This window comes from Auxenochlorella protothecoides, assembly GCF_000733215.1.
Source record: "Auxenochlorella protothecoides strain 0710 unplaced genomic scaffold scaffold14, whole genome shotgun sequence".
NCBI lineage: Eukaryota > Viridiplantae > Chlorophyta > Trebouxiophyceae > Chlorellales > Chlorellaceae > Auxenochlorella > Auxenochlorella protothecoides.
This window is the reverse complement of record NW_011934251.1, coordinates 181,435-207,576: the sequence shown is the minus strand read 5'-3', so window position 1 is coordinate 207,576 and position 26,142 is coordinate 181,435. Positions and strand designations below refer to the sequence as shown.

Here is a 26,142-nt window from a genome sequence, read left to right as displayed (position 1 = left end):
GTCAACATTTCGTTAAGAGAGGGCGAGTGGCTGGGCAGCAAGCGCAGTACCATGGCGAGCCCGGGAGCCTCTGGCCCCTCACCCTGTACGATGATCATCCCGCCCCCCCCTCCCCAAGAATCAACCCTGCCCATCAGGCGGCGATGCGCTGCAGCTCCTCGGCGGCCTGCTCGATGCGCTGCTCCATGAGGGGTCTGAAGTGGCGGATGAGGCCCTGCACGGGCCAGGCCGCGGCGTCGCCCAGCGCGCAGATGGTGTGCCCCTCGATCTGCTTGGTCAGCTCCCAGAGCATGTCGATCTCCTCCAGCCGCGCATCCCCCGCCTTCATGCGGGTCATGACGTCGTAGAGCCAGGAGGTGCCCTCGCGGCACGGCGTGCACTGCCCGCACGACTCGTGCTTGTAGAAGTAGGACAGGCGCGCGATGGCCTCGATCACGTCGGTGGACTTGTTCATCACGATCACCGCGGCGGTGCCCAGGCCCGACTGCCGCTCCTTGAGCGCGTCAAAGTCCATCAGCACGTCCTCGCACGCGTGCTTGGGCAGGAGCGGGACGGAGGAGCCGCCCGGGATGACGGCCAGCAGGTTGTCCCAGCCGCCGCGCACGCCGCCGGCGTGGCGCTCGATCAGCTCGCGCAGCGGGATGCTCATCTCCTCCTCCACCGTGACGGGGCGGTTGACGTGCCCCGAGATGGCAAAGAGCTTGGTGCCGTGGTTGTTCTTGCGCCCCATGCCGGAGAACCACTCGGGGCCGCGGCGCAGGATGGTGGGGCTCACCGCCACCGTCTCCACGTTGGTCACGGTGGTGGGGCAGCCGTAGAGACCCACGTTGGCGGGGAAGGGCGGCTTCAGCCGCGGCTTGCCCTGCTTCCCCTCCAGCGACTCGATCAGCGCGGTCTCCTCGCCGCAGATGTAGGCGCCCGCGCCCCAGTGCACCGCCAGGTCAAAGTCCTTGCCCGACCCGCAGGCGTCCCGGCCCAGGTACCCCGCCGCGTACGCCTCGTCGATAGCGCGCTGCAGGGCCAGGCGCTCCGCCACGAACTCGCCGCGGACGTAGATGTAGCCGGCGCGCGCGCGCATGGCCGTCCCCGCGATCAGGCACCCCTCTACCAGCTTGTGGGGTTCGTGGCGCATGATCTCGCGGTCCTTGCACGTGCCCGGCTCCGACTCGTCGCCGTTCACCACCAGGTACCCGGGGCGGCCGTCAGACACCTTGGGCATGAAGGACCTGTGAAGCAGGGGTGTGACGTGTGTGAGGGGAGAAGGGGTTGTGCAGGGGGGGGAGGGACCGCCATCAAGCATCCACCTCCCAGCCAGCGACGTACAGATGGAAATCAGACAGGGAAAGCACACAGCACATCACTCTCCCCCCCCCCACCCCCAATCAGTCAGTCCATCCACGCACCACTTCAGGCCAGAGGGGAAGCCGGCGCCGCCGCGGCCGCGCAGGCCCGACTTCTTCATCTGGTCCACGATCCAGTCGGCGCCCTTGCTCACCAGATCCTTGGTGCGGTGCCAGTCCCCACGCTTCTCCGCACCCTGACAGGGTTGGACCAGTGGGTGGTACTCGCAGGATGAGGGAAGTCTGACCCCAGGGTTAACATCCCACCTGGCCCACACCAACACAGCAGGGCATCTCCTCAGCCCCTCCTGCTCCTCAAAATCAAGTCAGCCTGACCACACGGATTCCTGGGAGACACCCGCACCTTCAGGAACGGGTCGTGACGACCATATATGTTTGTGAAGATGCGGTCTTTGTCCTCCAAGCCGCCGAAGCTGGTCTTCTCCGGGGCGGAGCTATAAGCGCGCAGGCTGCACAGGGACGTGAGGGGGAGGGGTATGCTCAGTGGACACTTGATGGACCCCTCCCCCCCACAGGCCATCAGGACCCGAAACCGGATTCACCATGCTATCGAAATCGCCGCAAACTCACCATGTGCGAACATGCTCCGCGGCTCTGCTGCCGGACCTCTGCAGCATCGTGGGCCCCTTGCTCCCCGGTGACACAGGCGACCCGCCCCAAATTCCCCGGACGAATAAATGCACAGGGACTCGCCTTCTACGAGGGAGTCGTGCGGTGTGGCACGATATGGACCGCGCGGAGAACCCTGCCATGCCTGGGGCTGAGCCTGCAAAATTCGCCAGAGCGTAAGCGGCGATGGTTGATCCCGGGTTACTAAGGGTGCCTCGCCGTTCAGCGGTGCACATGGCCTGCCCCCCTCCAGACCACAGTTCGCACAGTCATCGTAGCTCGTATCGTGTGCATTTCTCCTTCTAGGGTGGAGCCACGTAGAGGAGAGCAAGGGTTGCAATGCGCTCTGCGGGAGGGGCCTTGGTGCGGGCCATCCGCTGTGGCCTGCAGACCAGCGAGAGCGGATCGAGCCGGCTGTCGCAGGTGCGCCAGGGATGTCGATGGCATCGGGTCGAAAGTCGGTTTGGTCCTCGCTGAGCACCTGGTCCCCCGGTCGCTCCCCCTCCCGTGGGCGTGGTGCCTGCACTGCCTGTCCACACGTCCCAAACCCCGCGCCTCGCCTCATCCCGATCCCGTGAACCAACCCTTACCACCTCGCGCAGAACCTCCCGGGGCTGACCGCGGGCCTGTCCCAGGCCGGGATCCACAGCCAGGCCGATGCAGCGGGCAGCTCTCAGGGCTGGTCCCGTGCTGCGGCCGGCGCAGGCGTGGGCGCCGGCGTGCTGGCGCTGACCGCCACCGCCGCCATGGCCGACGAGGCGGAGCACGGGCTGGATGCGCCCAACCAGAAGTGGAGCCACGAGGGCTTCTTCTCCTCGTTCGACCACCGAGCCATCCGCCGCGGGTACCAGGTGTACACCCAGGTCTGCGCAACGTGCCACTCCGTGAACCAGCTGCACTTCCGCAACCTGGTGGACGTCGCCTACACCGAGGAGGAGGTCAAGGAGATGGCCGCCGAGATCGAGGTCCAGGGTGAGCAACGCGGTTTGAGGTTGTTTTCTTTCTGTTTGTTTAATGTCGTGCATTGGAGGTAGATTGTTTTCAGTGGAAGTGTGGGTGGGGATGCGCCGAGCAGGCACACTCAGCTCAGAGCAGGGTTGGATCCAGGGATTTGCGTGCCTGTGCATGCATGCCATTCCGCTTCTTGCCGCCTCACCCCCCACACACCTCATGCCCCTCCCCCTCCCAACAACACAACTCACAGACGGCCCCAACGACGAGGGCGAGATGTTCGACCGCCCCGGCCGCCTGTCGGACAAGCTGCCCCAGCCCTACGCCAACGAGGAGGGCGCGCGGTACGCCAACGGCGGCGCCTACCCGCCCGACCTCTCCCTCATCACCAAGGCGCGCCACAACGGCGAGAACTATGTCTTCTCGCTCCTGCTGGGCTACCGTGAGCCGCCGGAGGGCATCTCTGTGCGCGAGGGTCTGTACTACAACCCCTACTTCCCCGGCGGCGCCATCGCCATGCCCAAGATGCTCAACGACGAGGGCGTGGAGTACGACGATGGCACGCCTGCCACCGAGGCGCAGCAGGCCAAGGACGTGGTCACCTTCCTGGCCTGGGCCGCCGAGCCGGAGCTGGACGAGCGCAAGCTCATGGGCGCCAAGTGGATCGGCGTGCTGGCCCTGGTCCTGGCCACCACCATCTACTACAAGCGCTGGAAGTGGGCGCCCGTCAAGTCTCGCCGCGTCATCGTGGACGCGCTCAACTGAGCGGCGGGGGGGGAAAGGAGGAGGAGGGGGGAGAGGGAGTGGCCTCATGGTGCGCCAGCCGGACAGGTGGCGTACGCGCTCGCTGCTGGGCCCCCACACCCCTTCCAAGTGCCCCAGGCAGGGGCATCGCCTGGGGGTTGAGCCGCCCCCCCCCCCCCCCAACCCTCTCAAATGTTGAATGCGTACGATGTAGACCTCCATGACCCGGGCGTGCATGCCACAAGGTGCCGGGAGGGCATGAGTCTCACTGGCTGGCTGCCCAGCTGTGCTGGACGGCCGGCACCAGGCCGGGTGTAGCAGAACTTGACAATGGCAGACCAAGGGCCTGGGTCGAGAGGGTGAGATGTTAACCAGGCTGCGTGCAGATGGGGCGCCGCGCTGGCTACCCACGAGTCACCACCAAGACTCAGCCATACACCCTCGTCACTCTAACTCATCCATGATTGTTGCTGGGGTTCTGAAAAACAGGGCATGCATGCAAAGTGGGACATTCTGAGGAAGCAAGGGGTACAGGGGGGGGACGGGGGCGGACCGGGGGGGTTTCCCACCGACGTCCCACTTCATTTCACTGGCCGGCTGGAGTGTTGGAAGGGCAGCCATTCATCTAGGCAGGGCGCCAGGCAAACTCCTGGCGATCGGCACGTTCAAGCAGTGGGCACGAAGGCGGGGTGGTCCGGGGAGTCAAAGGTCTTAATAAACTCCAGGGCGCGCTTGAGCTCGGCGGCGGCCTTCCACCTGCCCCAGCCCTTCTCCTTCGCCATCAGCTCCACCACCTGTTGTTATGTTCGTATATGTGTGGGGGGCTTGTTGGGCGCGCGTGTGTTGAATATTGGAGTGTGTGAGGGGAGGAGCGTGGGGGCAGGCCTGCAGGGGTGGTGCAACACTTCCGGACCCCCCTTGCACACCACCAACCACCCAGGCACCCCCCCACACGCTCGCTCACCCTGGGCAGGGCCTGCTCGCAGGCGCGCTTGTCCAGGAAGGCGAAGCGCGTGCGGCGCGCGACAAAGTCCTCGGGCGTCTCGCAGAACTCGTTGTGCACGGCGTAGACCACCTCCGCCTCCAGCGTGGGGTGGCCCTGGACCAGGCGCCGGCCGAGCCGCCGCTCCTCGGCGATGCGCGTGACCTCGTGCGCGCGGTCGCCGTAGGACTCCACCAGGTACTTGGCGATCTTGGTGTCGATGGCGCCCGGGCGGTGCGGCACCTTGTAGGTCTGCGCCACCTCAGTGAACAGCCCGGGGTAGAACCCGGCGCCGCCCACCAGGGGCAGCGCGGCGGTGACGCAGGGCCCCGCGGCCGCGCCGCGCTCGCGCAGCACGCGGTCGATGGCGTCCTGGGCCATGAGGCGGTAGGTGGTCCACTTCCCGCCCGTCACCGTGATGATGCCGTCGGGGTCCACCGTCACGATGTGGTCGCGGGAGGCCGACGCGGTGTCGGCCGCGTTGGGGTCCAGTGCCAGCGGCCGGATGCCGGCCCAGGCCGACATGACGTCGGAGCGGCGCACCTTCACCGTCAGGTAGTCGGCGATGGCGTCCAGGATGAACTGCACCTCCTCCTCGCGCGCCTGGGGGCGCATGGTCACCGCGCAGTCGGCGTCGGTGGTGCCCGCGATGGTGTGCCCCAGCCAGGGCAGCATGAACACCACGCGTCCGTCCTTGGTCTTGGGCACAATCAGGCCCACGTTCTCGGGGGAGTAGTAGTCGGGCAGCGTCACGTGCACGCCGGCGGAGGGCATGATCATGGGCGTGGTGCCCGGGTCGCTCAGGCGCCGCAGCCCGTCGGCAAAGGGGCCGGTCGCGTTGATGACGGTGCGCGCGTGCACGCGCGTCGCGCGCCCCGTCAGCCCGTCGGTCACCACCGCCCCCGTCACGCGGCCGTCGGGCGCCTTGATCAGCGAGGTGGCCTCCGCGTGGTTGACCACGGTGGCTCCCGCCAGCGCGGCGGTCACCGCCAGGCTCACCGCCAGCCGCGCGTCGTTGAACTGGCCGTCGTAGTACACGATGGTGCCCTTGAGCGTCTTGCCGTCGGGGCGGTCGCCGGCCATGGTGGGGAACTGGGCGCGCGACTTGGTCGGGCCCAGGTAGTAGGACCAGGACAGGGCCTTGCCCCCCGCCACCGCATCGTACAGCTTCATCCCCGCCCAGTAGTAGGGCACCTCCCACCAGGAGTAGCAGGGGGTCATGATGGGCAGCTCGTGGGACAGGTGCGGCGCATTGCTCAGGAAGGTCTTGCGCTCATGCAGAGCTTCGTGCACCAACTTGTACTGGCCATAATCAAACTGCTTCACGGCCTGGGGGGGAGCATCAGTGGGGGGGGGGAGGGGGAGGAGGGAGGGGGAGGAGGTGAGGACACAAGTGACACTGGGGTCGGGCCGGGGGAGGGGAGAGGGAGGGGCAGAACGAGTGGCCGTTCTAGAGGGGGTGCACTGAGTGACAGATTGGGGCTGGAGTAGCTCTGGGGATGAGGCATGGAGTGTGATCCATACACAATGTGCGGGGAGTGTGGGAGCAAGCAGGGGAGAGCGTTTCGCCGCCGCCACCCCGTGTCACCAGAAGAGTCGGGGACGAAACGAGCAGGGAGCACTGGGCGGGCCAGCCGTGTGGTCCTGTAACTGTTGTAAGAAGCCCAGCGCCCCCCTTCCCCCTCTTCCTGGTTCGCCCAGCCCCCCCCCCAAAAACAACCACCTGCGACACAAGCACACCTTCTCCAAGTAGCGCACACCGCCGTGCACCAGCTTGGTGGACCGGGAGCTGGTCCCAGCTGCGAAATCCTCCCTTTCCACCAGGGCGGTGGTCAGGCCTCTGTTTTGCGGGGCCAAGGGGGTGCAGAGGTTGGTGGGTTGGGGGGGCCTGCTGCGCGAGGACCGGGCGGGCCGGACCGTGCCGTCCCGGCGAGCCTCATTCCGCGGACACTCGACCAAACCACACTCGACACGCAGTGGCAGGGTCATCTCACCGGGTGACGGCATCCAGGGCGCAGCCGGTGCCGGTGGCGCCCCCGCCAATGATCAGGACATCAAAAGGGTTCTCGGCGGTGCCCTTGGCGAGGCTGGCCAGCCGCTCCTCACGACTGGGCACCCGATCGGCCAGCTTGGGCGCCACGCCCTTGGCATCGGCCAGGGATGACCCGGTCAGGGCATACCCCGCGCCTGCCCCGACGGCCAGCAGGCTGCTGCGGAGCACCAGGCGACGCATGACTGGCCGGACGGCTTGCGAGGCCCCGGGGTGCGTACAGCTGTACCTGGTTCCAGAAAGAATGTACTCCTACTTGTGAGTCGCATCCAAGCAGATCTTCAGGGTTGGCGCTGGAGGTCCTCGTCAGAGCGTGTGCATCCAGGGAGGCCCAGGTCAGAAGGAAAGGAAGGAATGCGAAACACCAGACACTGCTCGCAGGCGCTAGATACATGCGCGATGTCAGACCCACAAGATACTAATGTAATGTAGAGGGTTAGAATTGAAGATTTACCGGACAGTCATCGCAAACTAAGCAGGAAGCACTGTAAACATATACTTCCGCTCATGATCTGGAGAATCTCCGCTCACAGCGGCGGCAGCGTCATCGTGCGCATCGGCCTTTCATTTTTGTGTGAACGATTTTGTTATAGAATTACGCAAGCTGCAGGTGCGTGATCCTAAGGACCAAGACTGCATGGAGGGCACTGAAGACTTTCCATGCCCGACCACCTTCCTCACGCAGTTTTCCGATTTGAGCACGCAATGCCCATGGAAAGCCACTGAAGCGAGGTTCGGGAAGATTATGTAAAATTATCACCGCAGTATACTACACTCATTCAGCATCTTCCAATGGGTCTTGTCGTCGGAACCCGGCGGCAGCTATCGAGGTGTACCGAGACATACACCTGCTCCAATGCGTTCCCCCAGCAGCGGCCTGTATGGGAGATGGGCCCAGCATGTAATGAGTTTATACACCAGGAGCGCCCTCGTGTCACCCGCTACAACACTCCTCGAAACCACATGCGGGCATGTTGAAGGGGGTAGTGCCGCGTGTCGTATCACCCCCACGCGGGTTTCATTACCGCGTTTGCATCCTCGGACAAGTCCATGGAAACACCTGTTTCTCCACCCAGTGACCTCTAATTTCTCTATCGCACATTAAATCGCAAGAATGATGCCCAGGGGCGTCACCTCTCTGTTGCTGGGTTGCGCTGTCCTGGCCGTGGTCGCCGGCCAGGCTGTTCCGACATCCGAGGCCGGCACGCCGGTTACCAAGACCATCCCCCTCACGGCATTCTCGAACATCTCCATCTGTACACCCCTGAACACCCTGGTGCTTCCCGGGCCGGCCGGCCAGTATGGCATTGTGCTCAGTGGCGAGCCGGAGGTCCTGGCCGAGATCGACGCGAGCGTCACGGGGCAGGTGCTGTCCATCGTGCTCAATGGACCCATCGACACCTCCCAGGAGGTGAAGGTGACCGTCATGCTGCCCGCGGACGCCCTGAGCGCGGTGGAGCACTACGCACCCGGTGCTGACGTGGTGATCGCACGTGGGTTCCAGGCCACCGATTTCAGCGCCAAGAGCGCCTTTGGGGCGGGGGAGCTCTACATCCAGGGGCTCACAGCCACCAATGTGCACCTGGATGTGGCAGGGTGCGTCAGATTTTGGATGTCTGGGTGACAGTGGATGCCGGGGAGAAGAACAGTGTGATTTTGCCGTACCCGGCAAGGAGTGCTGTGTGGATGCTCATCTCTCTGCTTCACAAGCAGATTACAGGGTGACTGGCCACGTATCATGAAATCGCTGCTTCAAACCATCCACACATGCACAGGCTTGGAAATGTGGTGCTGGAGGGCACCTACACCAACGTGGCAGCCACATCGTCAGGCACTGGGAGCCTCTACATCGTGGGCGTCAGCACACAGGTGTCCCTGCAACTCAGCGGGCTGTCGAAGGCTTATGTCATCCCCAGCGGCCCCACAGCTTCCATCACCGGATCCGCCAGCGGGCAAGTGGACCGGGATTGTTGGAGGGGCAGTTCGCAAGGGGACCTGGTCTGGGGTGCCAGGGGTTTCAGGGTGTGCGGCGCAGGGTGGGTGGGCCCTCACATGCCTCTCTCCCACGGAACTCTCACCCGTGCCCCATGACTCACCATCCCCATCCCTCCAATCCCTAAACCCCCAGACCCCCAAACCCCCAACCTCCCCCCCCCACAGGATCAACAACGTATACTACACCACTGGAACTTGCGACGTGGCCTCCCAGTTCGCCTTCCTCGGCGGCTGCCAGCTGCAGGCCAGCATCCTGGTCCCCCCTCCCACGGGCGTGTGGACCTGTGGACTGGTGACCTCCGGTGCCTTCCAGTGCGCCACAAGTGCGTTGGCGTGGCGTTGGGGGGTGCATGCATGGTATGCTGGTGGTTTGCTCCATGAAGAGAGGGACTTGCTAAACTGTGATACTGTTTGGCTCCGGCAGATCGCTGGGCCCTACTTCTGCTCTTTCTCAATCACTTCATGGACTCACGAACCCTCCCCTCCCTTCCCCCCTCCTCCACCCCAGCTGGATCGACGTACTCGACCTCCGCCACCGGCGCCACGGCCGTCTCTGGTGCGGTGGGGTCCCAGGTGCTGACCGGGACGACGGCGGGGACGGGGGGCCTCCCCCCCTCCAGCTACTCCTTCGCCGTGCCCGCCGCGGAGGGCGGCGCGCAGCAGGCCGGCTCGGTCACGCCCACCGGCTCCAACGCTGCCTCCTCGGTGGCGGGCAGCGGCCCCGTCAGCGCGGTCAGCGTGGCCGGCCCGGGCAGCGCCACCACCAGCACCACGCAGGACGGCGTGACCACCACGGGCGGGACGGGGCTGGCCGGCTTCTCGCCGGCTGCCGGGCGCCTGGGCCTGGAGGCCGGGGGCGTGGTGCCCGTGGCCCCCCTCCAGGCGCAGGACAACGGCTACAGCTTTTCCGCGCCCGGTGCGCAGCAGGCCGGGGCGGTGACCCCCACCGGCACCAACGCCGCCTCCTCCGTGGTCGGCACCGGCTCCGTCAGCGCGGTGGCCAGTGCCACCCCGGCGGGGGCTAGCACGTCCACCACCCAGGGCGGGCAGACGACCAGCATGCAGACGGGGGGCGCGGCGGGGGGGTCGCCGCAGACGCCCGGCGCGGCGGCGCTGGCGCCCGCGCCGGAGGCGGAGGCGGAGGCGTATGTGGCGAGGGTCAGCGCCGCCGGCGCGGGGTCGGCCACCAGCCAGGCCTGCGACTCGGAGGGCGTGGCGATGGAGCTGCCGTGAGGGTGGCGTGCATGAACCGAACCCCTGTCCTGACAGTGTGCATTACCGGAGCGTTGATCCTTTGACGATTGTGGTGGCGCCTGAGCCTGAGAGGGCCGCGATTTAAATACTGGCCGGACTTGTCTATGCTTGGGATGCCGGGGTCGATGGCGCGTCCGAGGAACAGCTCATGACGCAGGCGAGCGGACCCGACCATGACGGGCGAGTGAAGGCGATGAGGTCCCCACTCGACACAAGCATCGACTTGCTCCTCACGAAGCTGACTTTACAAGACCTGACCTGACCTCCCGCCCCCCTCCCCTCCTCACGGGCTCTGACCATCCCCCGGCACCAGTCGAGCAAGTGGCCATTGGTGACGTTTACCGACCAATACTACCTCGTTTACTCTGAAACAACTAATTACTGTGCATTAATATTTCCTAGTGACGCCACGCGAGGCCATGGCGACTGTCGGAACACCCAGCAACCCAGGCGGGTATCACACCATTTTCGAAAAGTACGATCGGTCACACTCGCGAGCCCTCAATGTCGACGACGTGCGCAGACTCCTGGACGACTTTGGGTTTCTGGTGAGCGCAGGGGCCGCATCGGGGGTGTGCCGGCCCATCGTCGATCGAGCAGCTGCCGGTTTGTAGAGCCATCGTTCCCCCCTAAGCGGACCCCCTCGCCGACTTCCCTCCTACTCGCAGAAGGGCAAGTCTGACACAGACTCTGCGGAGCTGGTGCTGAGCCACTTCACATCCGCAGACCAGGACAGGGACAGCAAGCTCAGCTTTGACGAGTTCTCAGGCCTTTACAGCAAGGTGGGTGGGTGCCAGGAGGGTGCCAAGGAACAGCTCTTGCAGGGTTGAATGCAGGGACATGGCATTGCCAGAGTCACTTCTCCCTTGACAATTCCTGCAAGCTGACAAGCGCTTCAATCTTTCTTGTTCGTCGGGACCCAAGTACTCACCAATATCCTGTGCAGTTGACGGCGCCCTCACTGAGGAAGGTGCTCGCCACCAAACTTCCAGACCTCATGGCTCAGGTCCAAGATATCTTTGAAACTTGTGCCACGGGCAGTACCAAGAAGGTGAGACTGCAAGAGACCTGAAGGTTGACCATGCTGCTCTGGAATCATGGCCTGGTCTCTGTGGCTGCAAGATGCAACCAGTCATGTGCTCAGTGCTCCCCCTGCCTCGCCACGACTCGCAGAGCATGACCAACACCCAGTTTGTGAAGTTGGTGAGGACATGCCCTGGCCTGAGCCACCTCCAAGTGACAGACCTCGACATCATTTTTGCGAAGATTAAGAGCAAGGGGGAGAGGACCATATCCTTTGACCAGGTAGGTATTGTTCCACATAGCTGTTGAGGGAATGTGTAAGGTGTGAGGAGCGAGGGGGAAAACACAATGTCTTGGCAGATGCATGCATGCCAGAACTCCCGCCTCATTGCCAAGCTTTGCTCTCTTTGGCCCCACCCTCAAAGTTCGTTGAAGCGCTGGAGCTAGTGGGTAACAAGCACGGTCAGCCGGTCCAGGAGGTGATGCAGCTCCTGGCCAATGCCCGACTGGGTGAGCTATGGTGCTGATGTGGAGAGGGAGAGGGGGACTGTGTCATGTCGAGGGATAGCATGAGGGGCCCGGCACATTGGGGCATTGCTCAGGTGGATGAGCCGGGTCGACGACATTTCAGGCCACAATAACTGATACTATATTGGCCGCAAGACGCTGCCACTGCAGATGGAGTAGAGGCAAGATTCTCATTTGCGATCCATGCTTCCCCTGCCAGGTCCTGATGCCGACACCAACCCCGGCACACCACTGGCAAACACCTCCTCCCACCCCGAGGCTGGTTGCGACAGCGCAAGGTCTGAGAGGTCCCCGCTCTCACCCCAGGTAGGGTCAGTTGATTGTTGTGCGGGCCAGGGTTTACCTTGGTGGCGCGATCCATCGTGATCATAGCCCTGGCATGCATGCATGCATGACTCCTCAGCAGCAGACAGAGTGGCCAATGGCCTCTATGCTGAGAACAAAGTGCCTCACCATGCTACCTGCATTCGCCTCCTTGGGTCACTCCTTTTTGCACCTGCATTGGCGTAGCATACCTTCACTAGTAGTCCCCTCTCCCACTACACTTCCATCCCCCTCCCCTCCCCATCATTGCCTTTAGGACCACGAGCTCCTGACCCGGGTGCGGCAGGTATTTGCCCGCTTCGCCGCGTTCGGCGCCCCCCGGCCCAGCTTCACGCCGCCACGGCCTGGATCTGTCGCCAGCGAGGCCAAGCCCGGCATGGACTGCACGCGGCTGGTGAAGCTGTGCCGGGATGCAGGTATCGTGCGGGGCCCCAAGAGCGTCACGACCGTGGAGCTGGCCTTTGCAAAGGCAAAGCCCAAGGTGGGGGTCAGAGGCTGGTGACAGGGATCGAAGCAGGGACTGGCCAATGCCTTGCAGAGATGCAAAGCGGAGCGAAGACGTCTTCCAGAGCACATGAGCGCTGCGTCACGCTTCCATCCCACCGCCACTCGCCCAGGCCGGGCGGCGCATCGGCTTCAGGGACTTCCTGCGGGCCCTGTCCCTCATCGCCGAGTCCAAGGGCGTTCCCGGTATGTGACTGATGGTATGGTGAACGGCGAGTAGCCCTGTCCAAGAGGGCTTGTTTCCCACCCAGGTTCTCTGCCCCCCGAGGCTTCGACAAGGGCTCCATGATTGCCGTGAACCCCCCTTACCAACGCCTCTCCGCTCTATCACAGAGGAAGATGTCCTGGCGAGCGTGGCTGCGTGCCCCGAGCCCACCCTGACCCAGACCACAATCACTCAGTCCTTCAAGCACCATGTAGACAGGAGCACAGGTGGGCGGTGATGCTGTAGGTGGGACACAGGGTGGTGGGATGGAGAGCCTCCTCACCAACCTGGGCGGGATCAGAGCCCCTCAGCATATACCAAGTATCTAATGTGTATCCCCCCTCTGTTCCCCCCCAGAGTCCCAGCAGATCCGCGTCAACCTGACGGCCACGCCGGGTACCTGACCCCACGGCCCCATGCTGATGAATAATTACAGAGGATGTGCGCATACCATCGCCCAGGCACCTCTGCTGGCTCCACAGACACCAGGTGGATGTCTGACAACCCATCCGAACCCCCCTGACTCCACCCGCCAACCGACGCGCTCCCCAACTCCGCTGATCTCGGCGCTCCCACCGACCCAGACGACCATTTTACTGACACCACGTCCTCCTTTGACAGCCTGTGTCTGACTGAGCGCCCATGCTATGCTCCAGCGGTACCCCGCTTCTCCCCGACGTGAACCGGCCTCTCACCCTCCTCCATGACTTGCTGCCAGGGCTTCCAGTGTAACAACACTGTGCATGCATGCACCTCACTCGCAGGGCAGCACACCAGGGAAAGTGGCGACTGACTGCTCGGCGGGGCGCAAATTCGGCAGGCAGTGCGATGTGGCAGGAGCGTGGCTCCCTCGCTGCCTCGCGCGACCGTCCTCCTGTAGGTCCCTTGCCCAATAAACAGACCTCCTTCATGCCACCCTCCATCACGCGTACGTTTCGCCGCCCAGCTTCTCCCACTGCCCCTCCAGCGCCTCCTTCCACAGCGTGACGGCATTGGTGCCGTCCGTGACGGCCAGCACGTTGCCGCTGACCGCCCAGCTGAGGCGCCAGACGGGCGCCGGGGAAAAGTCGTGGAGCAGGGCGCAGTCCCAGCGCCCCGGCGCCGCCTCGCTCCAGACGTACACCCGCCCGTCCTGGCCCGCGGTCGCCAGGGTCGCGGCCGGCGCGCCCAGGGCCGGCGCCCAAGCCACGTCGCGCACCCAGTCAGCGTGGCCGGCCAGCGCAGGACCCTCCTGGGCCCAGGCGCCGGTGGAGGCGCTGCGCCGCCAGACGCGCGCGACGCCGTCGCAGCCGCCGCTGACCAAGCGCAGGCCGTCCGGCGACCAGGACACCGCGGCGGCGCCGGGCGGGTGCGCGCCTTCCAGGCGCTCCGCGGCCCAGCCGCCGTCGGCAGTCGCGCTGTGCACGCTGAGCGCGCCGTCGCTGGAGGCGGCCGCCAGCATCAGGCCGCGCTCGGGAGGCGCCCAGGCCACGGAATTGACCGAGGCCGAGTGCGCGGCGGAGAGGTGCACCTGCTGCCAGGAGGCGGGGGAGACCTCGCCCCACACCGCCACGCGCCCGTCGAAGCTGGCGGAGGCCAGCAGGGTGCCGAAGGAGGGGTGCGCCCAGGCCACCTCCCACACCGGGCCGTCGTGGCCGTGCAGGTCCGCCAAGTGCGTCACCTGTGGTGTTCAGGAGAGGAGCCGGGTGGGGGGGGTGGGAAGGAGGGGAGGGGGTAAAGCATGGCCCGTGACGTGGGTGCGCCATGCTGCATGGGAAGGGGGAGCCTGACACTAGGCTGAACAGAGCAACATATGAAGTCCAGGCCTCTGCAAGGCATGACGGCCCTGGGAAGAGCTAGCGAGCCCAGAAACCTGACACCCGCCCCCTCCCCAGTACCTGCTCGCCCTCGATCTCGAACACCTTGATGCCGCGATCGCTGGAGCAGGTTGCCAGGCGCTTACCGTAGTAATCGTAGGCTGGACAGGGTGTGCGAGGGTGTGGTCGGGAAGATTGGTGGGAATGGTCCGTGAGGGTGTCCGTGCACCCCTGCACAGCAAGACACTCCTGTGAGGCGTAGACTGTGCACACCTGCATCGTGGATCGCATCCTGGTGACCGGTCTCGAATTGTGTGACGACTGTAGCAGCCATGCTGGGCGCCAGGCCGTGGCCACTCCCTCTGCCTCCCCGACGCTGCCTAGACCGTTCGAGAGGGGCAGTCCCGGCACTCCGCGCACTGGGCAGATGGTAGGAAGCTGACACTGGGGGTCTCCAAGCTTGCTGCGGGCGTGTGCGTTCGAATGGGACACCGTCAACACGGCGAATATCGTGTCCCGGAGAGGTTGGAGTCGCAGCTCAGATCACAGATGGTTGCAAGGATTCCAATGCTCCGCTTTCCAGCTAGCCCACGAGGGGGGGCTACCATCGCCGGCTAACCCAACTCCTGACTAAAATTCAAGCACCACGACCAGCATTGGAGAAGCGATCGAAGACGCATCCTTCTGGCAGAATCAAAGCTGCGGTGCTAGATTGGTGACAGCAGTGTGGGATCGGGGGGTTCCTTGGTGTTCACCGCTGCTGCAGCCGGCGGGCTCGGGATGGCTGCAGCCCTCATCAGGCGCACCATATCCCTTCAAAGCTCGCTCCGGCATGTCTCATCACTTAATGTAGGCTGTGCGCCCCAGCCGGTTCGGCTGGCGGCCTTCTCAGCAATAGCCGAGGTGTGATGGTGTGGAGGTGTTCCCCTGCCCAGCGATACAGGACGCAGATACCTAATTCTAGCCGATGAATCAATTCTTACAACATTTGAAACATCATGTGCTCGCAGGCTGCCGCTCCCGGAAGGGTATTCGGGGCCTGCGTCTTCGAGAGGCTCCCGGTGGGTTGAGGTTGTGCTTGCAGGTCGTGCTAGGACTGTGCGCCTAGAACACGTGGAACAGCGTTCCTGCGTTCATCACAACATCCACCAATCTCCTTTATCTTCTATCCCGCAGTTGGTGGTACCCCCGCACCCCGATTGGGAGGTGGAGCACAGCAGGTGGCGCTTTGAGTGGAACCTGCCCTATTTCAAGAAGTACCCTGCCGACTTCATCGACGAGCCCCGCACGGAGGAGACCGACTCGGCGGTGGCGGCCAGCAACCGGTGGGAGCCCGCCCCCCTGGAGTCCGAGGCGGACCGCAGCGGCGACGTGCGCAGCCTGAAGCGACGGCTGGACCAGCGGGTGTTCATGCTGGTGCGAAGAAAAGGTGGCAGCGGCGCGTGGGAGTTCCCCGCGGTGGAACACGAGGAGGTGAGGGGTTGCTTTGTGCTGACCATGGCCTCGACAGTGACACCCTGCGGGTTGGTTTGTGGAACTATGGGTGCGGGGTTTCTAGCCACTTTGTTTGCCTTTTCTTGAGTTTCCATTTGATCGTAGACGACGGCGTGCGGTGATGATTTCGGACAAATTACAATTGCTGTTCAATCCGACTTGTGGATTTCCGCGAGGGTGGCGATATCGATTACCCTTCCCCATCTGAGCACCGCCGTCATCCCCTTCAATGCCGTTTTTTTGTCCGCGTGCATGCATGGGGTATGGGTGAACACAGGGTTCCCAAGGGTGTACGCCGTACATTTGCAGTGGCAGCATTGCTTGTGCAGCCCCTGGCGCCGTCCTGCATGGACACTCCTCAGGCCAGGCTCGCCATCCCCACCCTCTCGACAGGGCGAGACCATTCGCGGGAGTGCGGAACGGGCGCTGGGCCTGACGCTCGTGCAGGAAGGCCTCCAGCCCTTCTTCGTGGGCAACGCCCCCGCGGGACATGTCGAGACAGGTGAGGGCACCACCTTTTTCCACCGCTGCCAGATGATCGCGGGCACGTTGCGGCTCGTCCCCGGCGGTCCCTACTCCGACCTGCGCTGGGCTGCCAAGGATGAGCTGCCGGAGCTCGTGCAGGACCAGGCCCTCCTGGACCTGTTCCAGAAGATGCTATAGTGATTGGACCGCCGTGGCGCTCAAAGGAAGAGCTGGATTCACAATGCCCCCTGTCCCTCCTCCGACTCCCACTTTCGCCCCTTGCTGTACCATAGTCAGTCTGATGCACAGCCTCGGGGAGGGAGGAAGTACAGTGGGGAAATGTGTCAAGGGGTGACGGGATGCAGGGGCCTCGCAGGGGGCGGAGCCGGCGCAAAAACCCAGCAAGGCAGGTGCCTGTTCCGCCAGGGCTGCGCCTCTGGCTCGCGCCCGCGGCCAGTCACTGCTCCTGCCTCAGAGGCTCAGGTCAACCAGCTGCATGTCCAGGATGGCCTTCATCTGCTGGTAGGGGTCGGTGACCATGCTTTCCTCGTTGGCCTGCTGTGCGCGGGCCAGCACCTGCCTCAGGGCGCGCTGGTACTCCCCTCGCCGCGTGGCCATGAGGTGCCGCAGCACGAAGATGGAGGCGGAGCGCCGGATGCGCGGATCGCCCTCCTGCAGCAGGCCCGCGAAGAAGGCGGGCCCGCCCACCGCCGCCATGTCCTCAGGCACCGCGATGCAACGGCCCATGAGCAGGAGCAGGACCGCCGCGCGTGCGTCGTTCAGCGGGCGCTCCGCCTGAGGAGAAGGCGAGGAGAGAGGAGAGGAGGGTTGTTAGGGGCGGGGGTATGGATGGGAGCTGTGGGAGGTCAACGGGGGGTAATGGCGGCGGGTGGGGACATGATGACCTCCGTGCAACAAAGGGATGACTCTCATGTGGCGCCAGGCGAGAGCACCGTTTGGGGTGCGGTGCGCCAGGATCTGCTGGACCTGGCAGAGCCACACTCAGAAGAAACTGCCCCGATTGAGCCACCCAAACTGCCCAATGCCCCGCTTCCAGCTGCCTCGTCGCTCCCTGGCCCATGAAAGGCAGCACATGCGCCCCTGCCCCGCACGCTCCCCACCAGAGCCCACCTGCACGGCGGCCTTGGCGCCCAGCGCGGCGTCGGCCACGCGCGAGGCGCGGCGCGCGGCGCGCAGCTCGGCCGCACCGTGGGCGGGGCCGTGCGGCGAGGGCGCCAGCGAGGCGGCCGCGGGGAACCCGGGCGCGGCGCCGTGGGGCGCAGCGTCGGGCCGCAGGTCGTCGAACAGTGCGCGGAGGAGGAGCGGGGGCAGGCGCCGGACGTGGGCAGCCGGCACCACGCCCCGCCCCGCCAGGAAGGCCTCCAGCACCGAGCTGGTGTCGGCCGCGGCCAGCGCGGCGGCCGCCGCCGCGCCGGCCGCCGCCACGCGCGCGCCGCCCAGCTTGGCCCTCGCCCCGGGGCCCAGCAGGGCCGCCGCCTCCCGCACCCGCCCCGCGCCCAGCAGGCGCAGCGTGCGCAGCGCGGCGCTGGGCTCCGGGTCGGCGCTGCCGGGGGGGCGAGGGGCCTGAGACCCCGGTCGCGACGGCCAGGCGCCGCCGACGCCGGACCAGGAGGGGGAGCTGCCGCTCGCGGTGGGCGTGCCCCGCCTCGCCGCCCCGGCCTCGCCGGATACGGAGCCCTGGCTGGCCTCCGGGGCGGGGATCGGTGCACGGCCTGTGTAGTCGCCGCCCTCCCCCGCCCCGCCGTCGCCGTGCCCGTCCTCCCCCGCCCCGGCCTCGCCCACGCTGCCCTCGCCCGCCGCCTCCTCGCCCAACGGGCCCAGGGCCCAGCCGGCCGCAGAGCGCCGGCGCGGGCGGGAGCTGGGCGAGGCGTCGCCCCGTGCTTCCTCCCCCGCCCCGGGGGTGACCACGATGAAGGAAAGCAGGAGCTGGGTGGCCTGGAGCATGGCCCCCTGGCGCGCCTCCTGCGGGGCCTGCAGCAGCCACTCTACCGCCAGGCACAGGGTGGACAGCAGGACCGCTGGCGCGTTCACCGCCTGCAGTTGGTGTTTTTGGTTTTTAGAAGGGGTTGGGGGGGATGACTTCATGCATGCGACAGGCTCACTTGTGGGTTGTGAGCTCGCTACGGAGCACCCATGCACAGCCTGCCACAGACAATGTGCCCACAAAGCTCCCTTTCTACCTGCTCCATCTCCCCTCCCTACATAATTTCCCTTCCCCACACCACCCCACGACCGACGCTCGCCTGCCAGGACTCGGCGGGCTCGGTGCTGGGCATGCCGCCGTCCACCTGGCTGCTCAGGGAGGAGGGCATCGAGTCGTACGACCCCGGGCCCTGCCCCAGGCGGGGGAGGGGTGAGGCGCTGCGCGACAGCGCGCTGCTCATCTCGCTCACGCTTTCCACCTCCGAATCGCCCTCGGACAGGCCGGCGCGGCGCATGGCACTGACCAGGCCCGAGGTGGAGCTGGCGGTGTCGGGCACGGCGGGCGCGGGGGCGGCCTGCACGGCGGCGGGGATTGCCAGGGGTCAGCTACGTTCTGCTTGCCCTCAAGGGGGTTTGAGCGCTTGCCATCACTCTCAGAAGCCGGGTCAGGGAAGCGGGGGATGGCTCGCATTCCCACATACCCCCACTCACCACCGGGTCAGCCTCCCACGAGCGGCGCAGCGACTTGAGCCGGATGTGTGCCAGCATGCCCTGTGCAGCATGATGTGAGTAAGAGTTCTGCACTCCAGCACAGATGTCAGTGTGGCGTGGCACGGCACCTGGCTCCGCTGCGTCTGATCTGGCTGTGTGTCGACCTCGCCAGTCCAGGCAGCCCGCTGCACGAGCATCCCTCACGCTACGACCCCTGCGCCACCCTGTGGGCCCTACACCATCATCCGTCGCGCCCTGCCACCCTCAGTCCACGAGTTCCACCCCAGCCCGCCCGACGACCAGACCTGGACGGCGTCCATGAACGCGTCGGCGGCGCGGGAGTCGCCCGTGGTGGCCAGCGCCCTTTCCAGCAGGTCGCGCAGGCGATCCTGGGAGGCGATGCCGCGCTGACCTGGCGCCAGCTGGCAGCCGTGGGGGCCCACCTCCGGCAGCAGCGCCGGCAGGGCGTTGGCGGGGCACCTGTCGCCGCGGGGGTGGGTGGAAAGAAGGCGAGAGTGATGGCTGCTTGGCCGGTGCATGGACCGGCGGTGAGGTGGGCGATGCCTCCCGCGGGAGGTTTTTAAGGCATTGGGGGACCCTGGATGGTGAGGCCAAAACGGTGGTAACCCCCATCCAGCCCCGCCCGACACCACCCTGGATACCACCGGTGGCTTTCTTCGATCACCCCACGGCCCACCCATGAGAGCCCTTTCCGGGCCCATCCCGCGCTCACCGCTGCAGCTCCTGCTCGGCGCTGGCCAACAGCAGCTTGAGCAGCCAGCCGCGGCCGATGTGCGCGCCCAGCTCGCTCTGGTCCCTCAGGCAGTCGACCAGCGTGTCCCAGACCAGCGCCTCGTCTCCACGACCTGGGAGGTTGGAGGCCCAGGCCGGAGGGAGGGTCGGAGGGGATGAGGGGGGCATGCACAGCGCTTCATGGTGGGGAGGACGCAGGGGCAGCGACGAAACGCCCGCAACCTGGTGCATTGCGCGCATGAGCGCAGGGCCAGTCATACATTCCAACCCCCGCCCCCGTCGGTCCTAACACCCTCCACGCTCCTCTTCCCGTACGGACCCCCTCTGTAACACAGAAAAGCAGCACCTGCTGTGTCCACGTCGGGGCCGGCCACCACCTCCAGGCTGTACTTCACGCTCTCCTCCAGCGAGCGCGGCACCCGGATGGCATTGCACGCGATGTCCTCCAGGCAGTCCAGCACCTCGCTCACAAAGGCGGGCGGCACAGCAATCACCCTCCCGGGGTTCTTGGCCTGTTGGAGGGTGCGGGTGTAGGGGGATCGTGGACCGAGAGGGGCGGGTGAGGGGATGGCTTGATGCCGGGAGAGGCTGTCGTTGGCGAGTAACAATTGACTCTGTGCTGGCCTGCAATCGTCAGGCTGCCCCAAGTCCCACTCAAACTCCCACCCAACACCCCACCATCAAAGCCACCAGCATCACCAGCATCACCTGCACCGCCGCCATCTGAGTGGTCAGCTCGTCGGCCACGCCGGGGACATACCCCGGCGTGCCCGCCAGGAACATGGGGTGCAGCGCGTCGGCGGCGCGCAGGTGCAGCAGGGCCGCGCCCAGCGCCACCACCTCGGAGGAGTGCGCCCCCTGGGCCAGGGCGGGGGACCAGCTGTCGTACTCGTTGGGGCCCTGGGGGGTAAAGAGGTGGCAAAGATGGGGGTGGTGATGCAAGAAGGGATGCAGGCGTGTGGATGTGGTTGAAAGGGGGGTTGTCAGGCTGGCAGCTCAATGGCGCGATGGGCGGCTGGTGCACATACTCGACCCTTCAGGCCCCCAGATGAAACCAAAGAGGTTTAGCCCGTGCTGGTAACCAGCACAGCCCAGGACCTGGCCCACCTGCGAGGAGGTGATGTAGTCATACATGACGCAGAAGACATTGCTGCGAGCTCTGGACGTCGGCGCCTCCCGGTAGCATCGCAGCAGCTGCGTGGAGGTATGCATGCGGTGCATGGCAGCGGTGAGTCGGGAGGAGTTGTGACGGGCCTGTGTGGACGAGTCTGGACATGTCACACCTGGGGCGTGGCCTGCTTCAACACCCAGCCGCAGAATGCTGGGCCGACACGCTGCTCCACACCGACCCACCCAGCCACCCCCACCCACCCACCTGGCGCATCCCCCCAAACTCCTGCAGTCGGTCCACATCCAGATGCGCGTTGGCCCACCAGGTCTCACTCCCGGCTGCCGCAGCGCTGCGCCGCAGGTTGGCTGGAGGGAGGGAATGGGGAGGGGGGGGGGGAGGCTCAGGTGACCGGGGAGGCCTGGTCGGGCAGCGCCGCCATGCATGACCAGCGGCATTGATGTATTCACATTTGGTTTAAAGAAATGCTTCCGCCTTACTACACGTCTGCATGCAGCATCCTCACCGCAGGTGGCTTGAAACGCGTCGTCACCACAGGCCTCGTCTTTCCTACCATTGCGCCCCCCACCCCCCCACTCCCCCAATCGAAAAAAAAACCCTCACTGGAGCTGCGCAGGGACTCCGTCGCCGACGGCGACTTCAGGGAGCGCGACCCCGCGCCCCGCCCGCCCTCGCCCCGGACGTAGAGCAGGTTGCAGGCCAGCGTGAGCAGCCAGTCGCGGATGGCGGGCGCCCAGGCCCCATCCCGCGCGTGGTCCAGCAGCGCGCCGAGCGCGCACAGTGGCAGGTCCTCCACGTAGGCACGCACGGTGCGGCCGCGGTGCGTGGTCAGGTGGGCCAGCGTGCACAGCGCGGAGGTCCACACCGCGTCCGGCGCGCCCTCCAGGGAGGCCAGCCGCGTCAGCAGGCGGAAGAGGAGCAGGCGCAGCCAGTGGTGGAAGGTGTCGGTGCGTGCGTCGCCGCCCTGCATGGGGGGAGTGGGGGCCAAGAGACGGAGGGGGGTTGTGTGGGTCAGGGTCAAGAGGGGAGTGGCAGGGCATCAGACACGCCACATGCCAGCGGATAGGTCAGCAGGGTGACACCTCCGCTTGAGAGAAGCCGACGGCGCCGGTACGGCAGCGCATGCATGAAGAATGCTCGATCCCTCGCCCCATCACCGCTCAGCCGGCCCGGCCTGCCTGGATGGGCTTCGGTCCGGGACAGACGGGCCAGTCCGCCTCCAGCTTGCCGCTGCTGTTCCGCTCCAGGCCCTCCACGCCGGCGCCGGCGTGGCCGCTGCGGCGCTGCCGGGCGTGGGGGCCCGTGAAGGGTGCCTCCCGCGCCGCCGCCGGGCCCGTGGGCGTCGCCGACGCGGCCAGGGTCGAGCGGAAGGCGCGGGTGACGGTGCGGCGCCAGTCCAGGTCCCCGCACTCCCCGTCCGCCTCGGACACTGGTGGACGGCGAGTTGATTTGGAGGCGCATTGGAGGGCAGAAACGACGTACATCATGAAAACGGTGAGTCAGGCAGCGCACAGGCCACAAGACGGGCTGTGCTGCAGCGGCGCAGGGCGGCGCTGCTGAAACGGGAGGTCCGCAAGCCAGCGCCGTCGCCAAAACAGACACCAATCCCAGTCTGCTGGTGTTGATGGAAATCCCCCTCCCCCTCCCCTCCAGCCTGCCAGCCCCGCCCGATCCGCACCGCTCTGGCGGATGGCGGCCGCCGTCTCGGGCACCTCCGCGGCTGGGGAGAGATAGAGTAGCTCGCCGTGCAGGGAGAGGTTGTAGAGGAGGTCAAAGACGCGGGCCTGCGCAGCAGGCCGCCCCGAAGAAAGCGCGCGCTGGAGCAGCAGGAGGGTGGGCGCGTACGCGCCGCGCCCGCCCGCCTTCAGGTAGTTGTCCATCACCAGCTTGAGCAGGATGATGGCCGAGACCTCGCCCGTGCTGGCGCCGGCAGACACGCCAAAGGCGGCCGCCCCGTCCGCGGAGTCCCACAGGGACTCGCTGGGCAGCGTCTGGGGGGTGGATTGGGGAGGGGTGTGAATGAGCTGTAGGAGAGGAGACCGAAGGAGGTCCAGTGGGAAGTGGGAGGCCGGATGGAGTCTGTGTAGGGCAGGATCGCTGGGGTCTGCTTCTCTCTCGTGGACCATTGCATGTGGGCCAGGCTTTGGGCGCCTGAGATCAGTAGGAGGCCTTTGCTTGCCACCTCGGCCCAGCCAATGGAGCGGAGGACCCTGCCTGGCCACTTGACTCAACACCAGGCTGGACCTGCTCCCATATTCCCTGCTCCTTGGACAAATAGTCCAGCAACCGGAAGCGTACCTCAAATGCCCCTGCCGCTGACCCTGCAAGCCCGGCGCCGAAGACCGCCTCCACCACCGCCGCCACTGCGGGGGCGCCCACGTCCAGGGAATCCTGTTGTGCGTACGGCTTGTACTGGAACAGCAGTTGCGGCCTATGTCAAAAAGTGAGGCCTTGGGATCAGGGGCTGTCGCAAGGAGGGCCACGGGAACAGGGATGCAAAGATCCATCCCGGCTCAAACTCATCGTGACCACCTCTGCACACCCCATGCACCATCCTTTCACGCCCACCTGGGGGCGCGGGCAGGTCCTCGCAGGCTGCTGTCCCCCATCCTCGGCCCGCCGTGCCAGGCATCCGTCCCCGCCGCCAGACTGGCGGCATCTGCGGACAGGTCTGACGCGTCCTTGTCCTTCGCGGCCCTGCGGGGGCCTGGCAAAGGGCATGCACCCCCATCTAGGGCCAGGTGGATACCCTTGAGGGGCCGCCAGTCTCCCTCCGTGTGTGCCAGCACGGAGTGGTACCGCGCCCTGAACATGTCAGACGCCAGGGCCCAGGGAGGGACCCCCCCATCCTGCCCATCCGTGCCGCTGAGGGAGGAGCGTCGAAGGTGTGCAGCCGCCTTACTAGCGTCGGATCGCAGTGCCTGTGGAGTGAGTCCCCCATCGGATGCAAAGCTCCTGGTTGGCAGGATGGAAGGGGGCCGAGTCCGGGACGACATGGGGTGGGTGATCGAGACCGACAACCCCCAGCACCCCTGACCCGTGCAGGTCGTTCAGTACAACCTGGACACCCTGCAAGATGTTTCAGACATCCCAGTCTTGGGCGTACAGATTCCGCGGCAGTAATTGACCAGCGTCGCTGCGAAGTAGTGCATCTCCGAGATCTGGGCGCGCGCGGATTTGGGGCAATGCCCATCGAGCCACAAAACCTCGGTGCCCCAGTACTCGAAGCAGCAATTCAGGAAGTGCTCCTTTCATGTAGTTGTCAAATTTGATTGTTTAAATATGTTGAATCTTCCTCTATTGTATAGGAACCCGTGACGCAGTGACGCGGCGAGAAGTCCCCACCTCACACTCCTTTCGAATAACAGAACCGAATGGTTTGTGGAATAAATTCCCACATTCTCGGCCATTATCAGGCTACAACTCGTGACATCTGCTAGCGCTGAGAATCTACCACCCCATGAGCCCCATTCGAGCGGCAGTCGTGCACCCCTCTGCTCCTCGTGGCTTGGCAAGCATGCAGTCCCTCCCCCTCTTCCGCTTTGGCGTCGTGGCCGACGTCCAGCACGCCGACATACCCGACGGGAGTTCCTTCCATGGCGTCCCGCGCTACTATCGTGGAGCATTGCAGCTCCTGCAACGCGCTGTGGACGACTTCAAGGAGGCCCACGTCAACTTTGCCATGCACCTTGGAGATGTAGGTGGGGATTGCAAGGATATTTCATCGAACTGCACTGGAGTTTAGATTGGGACGGCCAGGCAGGGCATCCAGGTGGGGTCTCACTCAGCATGACTCATCCCCCTTGCACCCTCTCCCTGACAGATTGTGGACTTTCACAACTCAGTGACCCCCGCGGAGGCGAGCGCGGTGCGGTCCAGACCAGACTCTGCGCTGCAGGACGTCCTGGACATCTTTACTCGGCTGGAGGCGCCGGTCTACCACATGCTAGGCAATCACTGCCTGTACTGCCACAGCCGCCCGGTGCTCAACCAGCGTCTGGGTGAGGGGCGCTGCAGAGGTTTTGGGGGATTGGAATGTCGAACTGTTCAAGCAACGTGCAGCACCCGGGCAGGGCCGCTGTGGACCTAGGAGCACCGATCGATCAGCCCCTTGACACACCCCTCGACCACCCAACCAGGCATCAGCGAGCTCCAGGGTGGGCAGCGGCACAGTTACTATGCCGTCCAGCCACTGGCCGGGTGGCGGGTGCTCGTCCTGGATGGCTATGACGTGAGCTTGCTGGGCTGGGAGCCGGGGCACCCGCTGCATGAGCTGGCTGAGGAAACGCTGCAGGCCCGGAACCCCAACAAGGTGAGGCCCGTGGGGCTTGGAGTATGTAGGACATCTCGTCAGCCGTCACCGGATCTTGGTCTAGCTGCCGCTGGGCTGCGCGGCGGTGCAGGGAGCGTGTGGGGCGGCCCACGATGCCACAACAGCAGTCGCTACATGGAGTGGCGTGAAGCATCACTGAAAGGCGTGAGCACCTTCAGAGCCCATTCCAACCAGCCTCCCCCACCTCCCCAATCCTCACCAGGAGAAGAACAGCCCCGACGGTCTGGAGGGCACGGAGCGGCGCTTCGTGAAGTTTGGCGGCGGGTTGTCGGACGCCCAGCTGGTGTGGATGCGCGGCCAGCTGGGCGAAGCGCGCGCAGCGGGCGACCGTGTCGTGGTGGCCTGCCACCTGCCCATGCACCCTGACACCTGCCCGCCTGTGTGCCTGCTCTGGAACTACGAGCAGGTGTTGGAGGTAGGCTGGCGAGCAGGAGTAGGGGTCAAGGGTCTGTGCACATGAGCCTACCCATGCAGGGGGTGGCAGCACCCTACAGGGGTCGGCGGGGCTGGCCGGGGTTGTGGCAGCAAGGGTTTTCTCTAGTGAGGTGCACTGTCCCCAACGGGAACATTGCATTTGAGCCCGTGTTTCAAGATCCATTACCTTCAGCTCCCCAATAACCAGGGCCCCCCTTGCACCTCCCACCATCTTCAGGTACTGCAGGCCTTCCCGGGCACCGTCGTGGCGACCCTGGCGGGCCACACACACCGAGACGGGTACTGCAGGGACTCTGCGGGCATCCATCATCGGGTGTGCGCTGCAATCCTGGAGACGCCGCCGGGCAACGACTGCCACGGCATCATCGAGGTGTTCGACGACAGGATCCGGGTGGTGGGGCACGGTCGCTTCCAGTCCGACGACTGGAGCTTGGGGCCAGTGGGTCACACCTGACCCAGGCCCAGGCACTGCCTGCAGACTGAATGTTCCTTTTGTCATTGCACTACTCCTGGTGTGGTACAACAGCAAGAGGGACAGAACAAGGTATGGAG

General features: G+C 65.4%; 8 protein-coding genes across 8 annotated transcripts; 4 read left to right on the top strand and 4 right to left on the bottom strand.

Annotated features, from left to right (window-relative positions):
- Nucleotides 1-133: 133 nt before the first annotated feature.
- Nucleotides 134-1,881, bottom strand: F751_1463 (NADH dehydrogenase [ubiquinone] flavoprotein 1, mitochondrial; the record flags this gene model as incomplete). Its single annotated transcript, XM_011400443.1, has 4 exons — nt 134-1,226; nt 1,377-1,537; nt 1,705-1,810; nt 1,853-1,881. 4 exons carry the CDS (start codon nt 1,879-1,881, stop codon nt 134-136), a joined length of 1,389 nt encoding a protein of 462 aa, XP_011398745.1.
- Nucleotides 1,882-2,309: 428 nt separating this feature from the next.
- F751_1462 (Cytochrome c1-1, heme protein, mitochondrial) lies at nt 2,310-3,686 on the top strand (the record flags this gene model as incomplete). Its single annotated transcript, XM_011400442.1, has 3 exons — nt 2,310-2,393; nt 2,573-2,942; nt 3,175-3,686. The coding sequence occupies 3 exons, from the start codon at nt 2,310-2,312 to the stop codon at nt 3,684-3,686; spliced, it is 966 nt and encodes a 321-aa protein (XP_011398744.1).
- Nucleotides 3,687-4,330: 644 nt separating this feature from the next.
- On the bottom strand, nt 4,331-6,880 carry F751_1461 (Glycerol-3-phosphate dehydrogenase SDP6, mitochondrial; the record flags this gene model as incomplete). Its single annotated transcript, XM_011400441.1, has 4 exons — nt 4,331-4,459; nt 4,630-5,976; nt 6,388-6,487; nt 6,642-6,880. 4 exons carry the CDS (start codon nt 6,878-6,880, stop codon nt 4,331-4,333), a joined length of 1,815 nt encoding a protein of 604 aa, XP_011398743.1.
- Nucleotides 6,881-7,811: 931 nt separating this feature from the next.
- On the top strand, nt 7,812-12,934 carry F751_1460 (hypothetical protein; the record flags this gene model as incomplete). The annotated part of the gene is made up of 11 exons (XM_011400440.1): nt 7,812-8,293; nt 8,473-8,733; nt 8,858-9,015; nt 9,201-9,695; nt 10,349-10,494; nt 10,615-10,728; nt 11,120-11,149; nt 12,078-12,302; nt 12,439-12,511; nt 12,659-12,757; nt 12,888-12,934. 11 exons carry the CDS (start codon nt 7,812-7,814, stop codon nt 12,932-12,934), a joined length of 2,130 nt encoding a protein of 709 aa, XP_011398742.1.
- Nucleotides 12,935-13,452: 518 nt separating this feature from the next.
- F751_1459 (SEC13-like protein) lies at nt 13,453-14,660 on the bottom strand (the record flags this gene model as incomplete). Its single annotated transcript, XM_011400439.1, has 4 exons — nt 13,453-13,662; nt 13,729-14,190; nt 14,408-14,487; nt 14,600-14,660. 4 exons carry the CDS (start codon nt 14,658-14,660, stop codon nt 13,453-13,455), a joined length of 813 nt encoding a protein of 270 aa, XP_011398741.1.
- Nucleotides 14,661-15,324: 664 nt separating this feature from the next.
- On the top strand, nt 15,325-16,483 carry F751_1458 (39S ribosomal protein L46, mitochondrial; the record flags this gene model as incomplete). Its single annotated transcript, XM_011400438.1, has 3 exons — nt 15,325-15,387; nt 15,503-15,799; nt 16,214-16,483. 3 exons carry the CDS (start codon nt 15,325-15,327, stop codon nt 16,481-16,483), a joined length of 630 nt encoding a protein of 209 aa, XP_011398740.1.
- Nucleotides 16,484-16,756: 273 nt separating this feature from the next.
- On the bottom strand, nt 16,757-23,635 carry F751_1457 (hypothetical protein; the record flags this gene model as incomplete). The annotated part of the gene is made up of 14 exons (XM_011400437.1): nt 16,757-17,080; nt 18,212-18,340; nt 18,941-19,000; nt 19,246-19,420; nt 19,674-19,806; nt 20,040-20,205; nt 20,372-20,593; nt 20,801-20,887; nt 21,105-21,169; nt 21,426-21,786; nt 22,028-22,251; nt 22,501-22,813; nt 23,121-23,253; nt 23,391-23,635. 14 exons carry the CDS (start codon nt 23,633-23,635, stop codon nt 16,757-16,759), a joined length of 2,637 nt encoding a protein of 878 aa, XP_011398739.1.
- A 704-nt stretch (nt 23,636-24,339) lies between these two features.
- Nucleotides 24,340-26,044, top strand: F751_1456 (Manganese-dependent ADP-ribose/CDP-alcohol diphosphatase; the record flags this gene model as incomplete). The annotated part of the gene is made up of 5 exons (XM_011400436.1): nt 24,340-24,519; nt 24,646-24,823; nt 24,962-25,134; nt 25,358-25,570; nt 25,808-26,044. The coding sequence occupies 5 exons, from the start codon at nt 24,340-24,342 to the stop codon at nt 26,042-26,044; spliced, it is 981 nt and encodes a 326-aa protein (XP_011398738.1).
- Nucleotides 26,045-26,142: the final 98 nt, after the last annotated feature.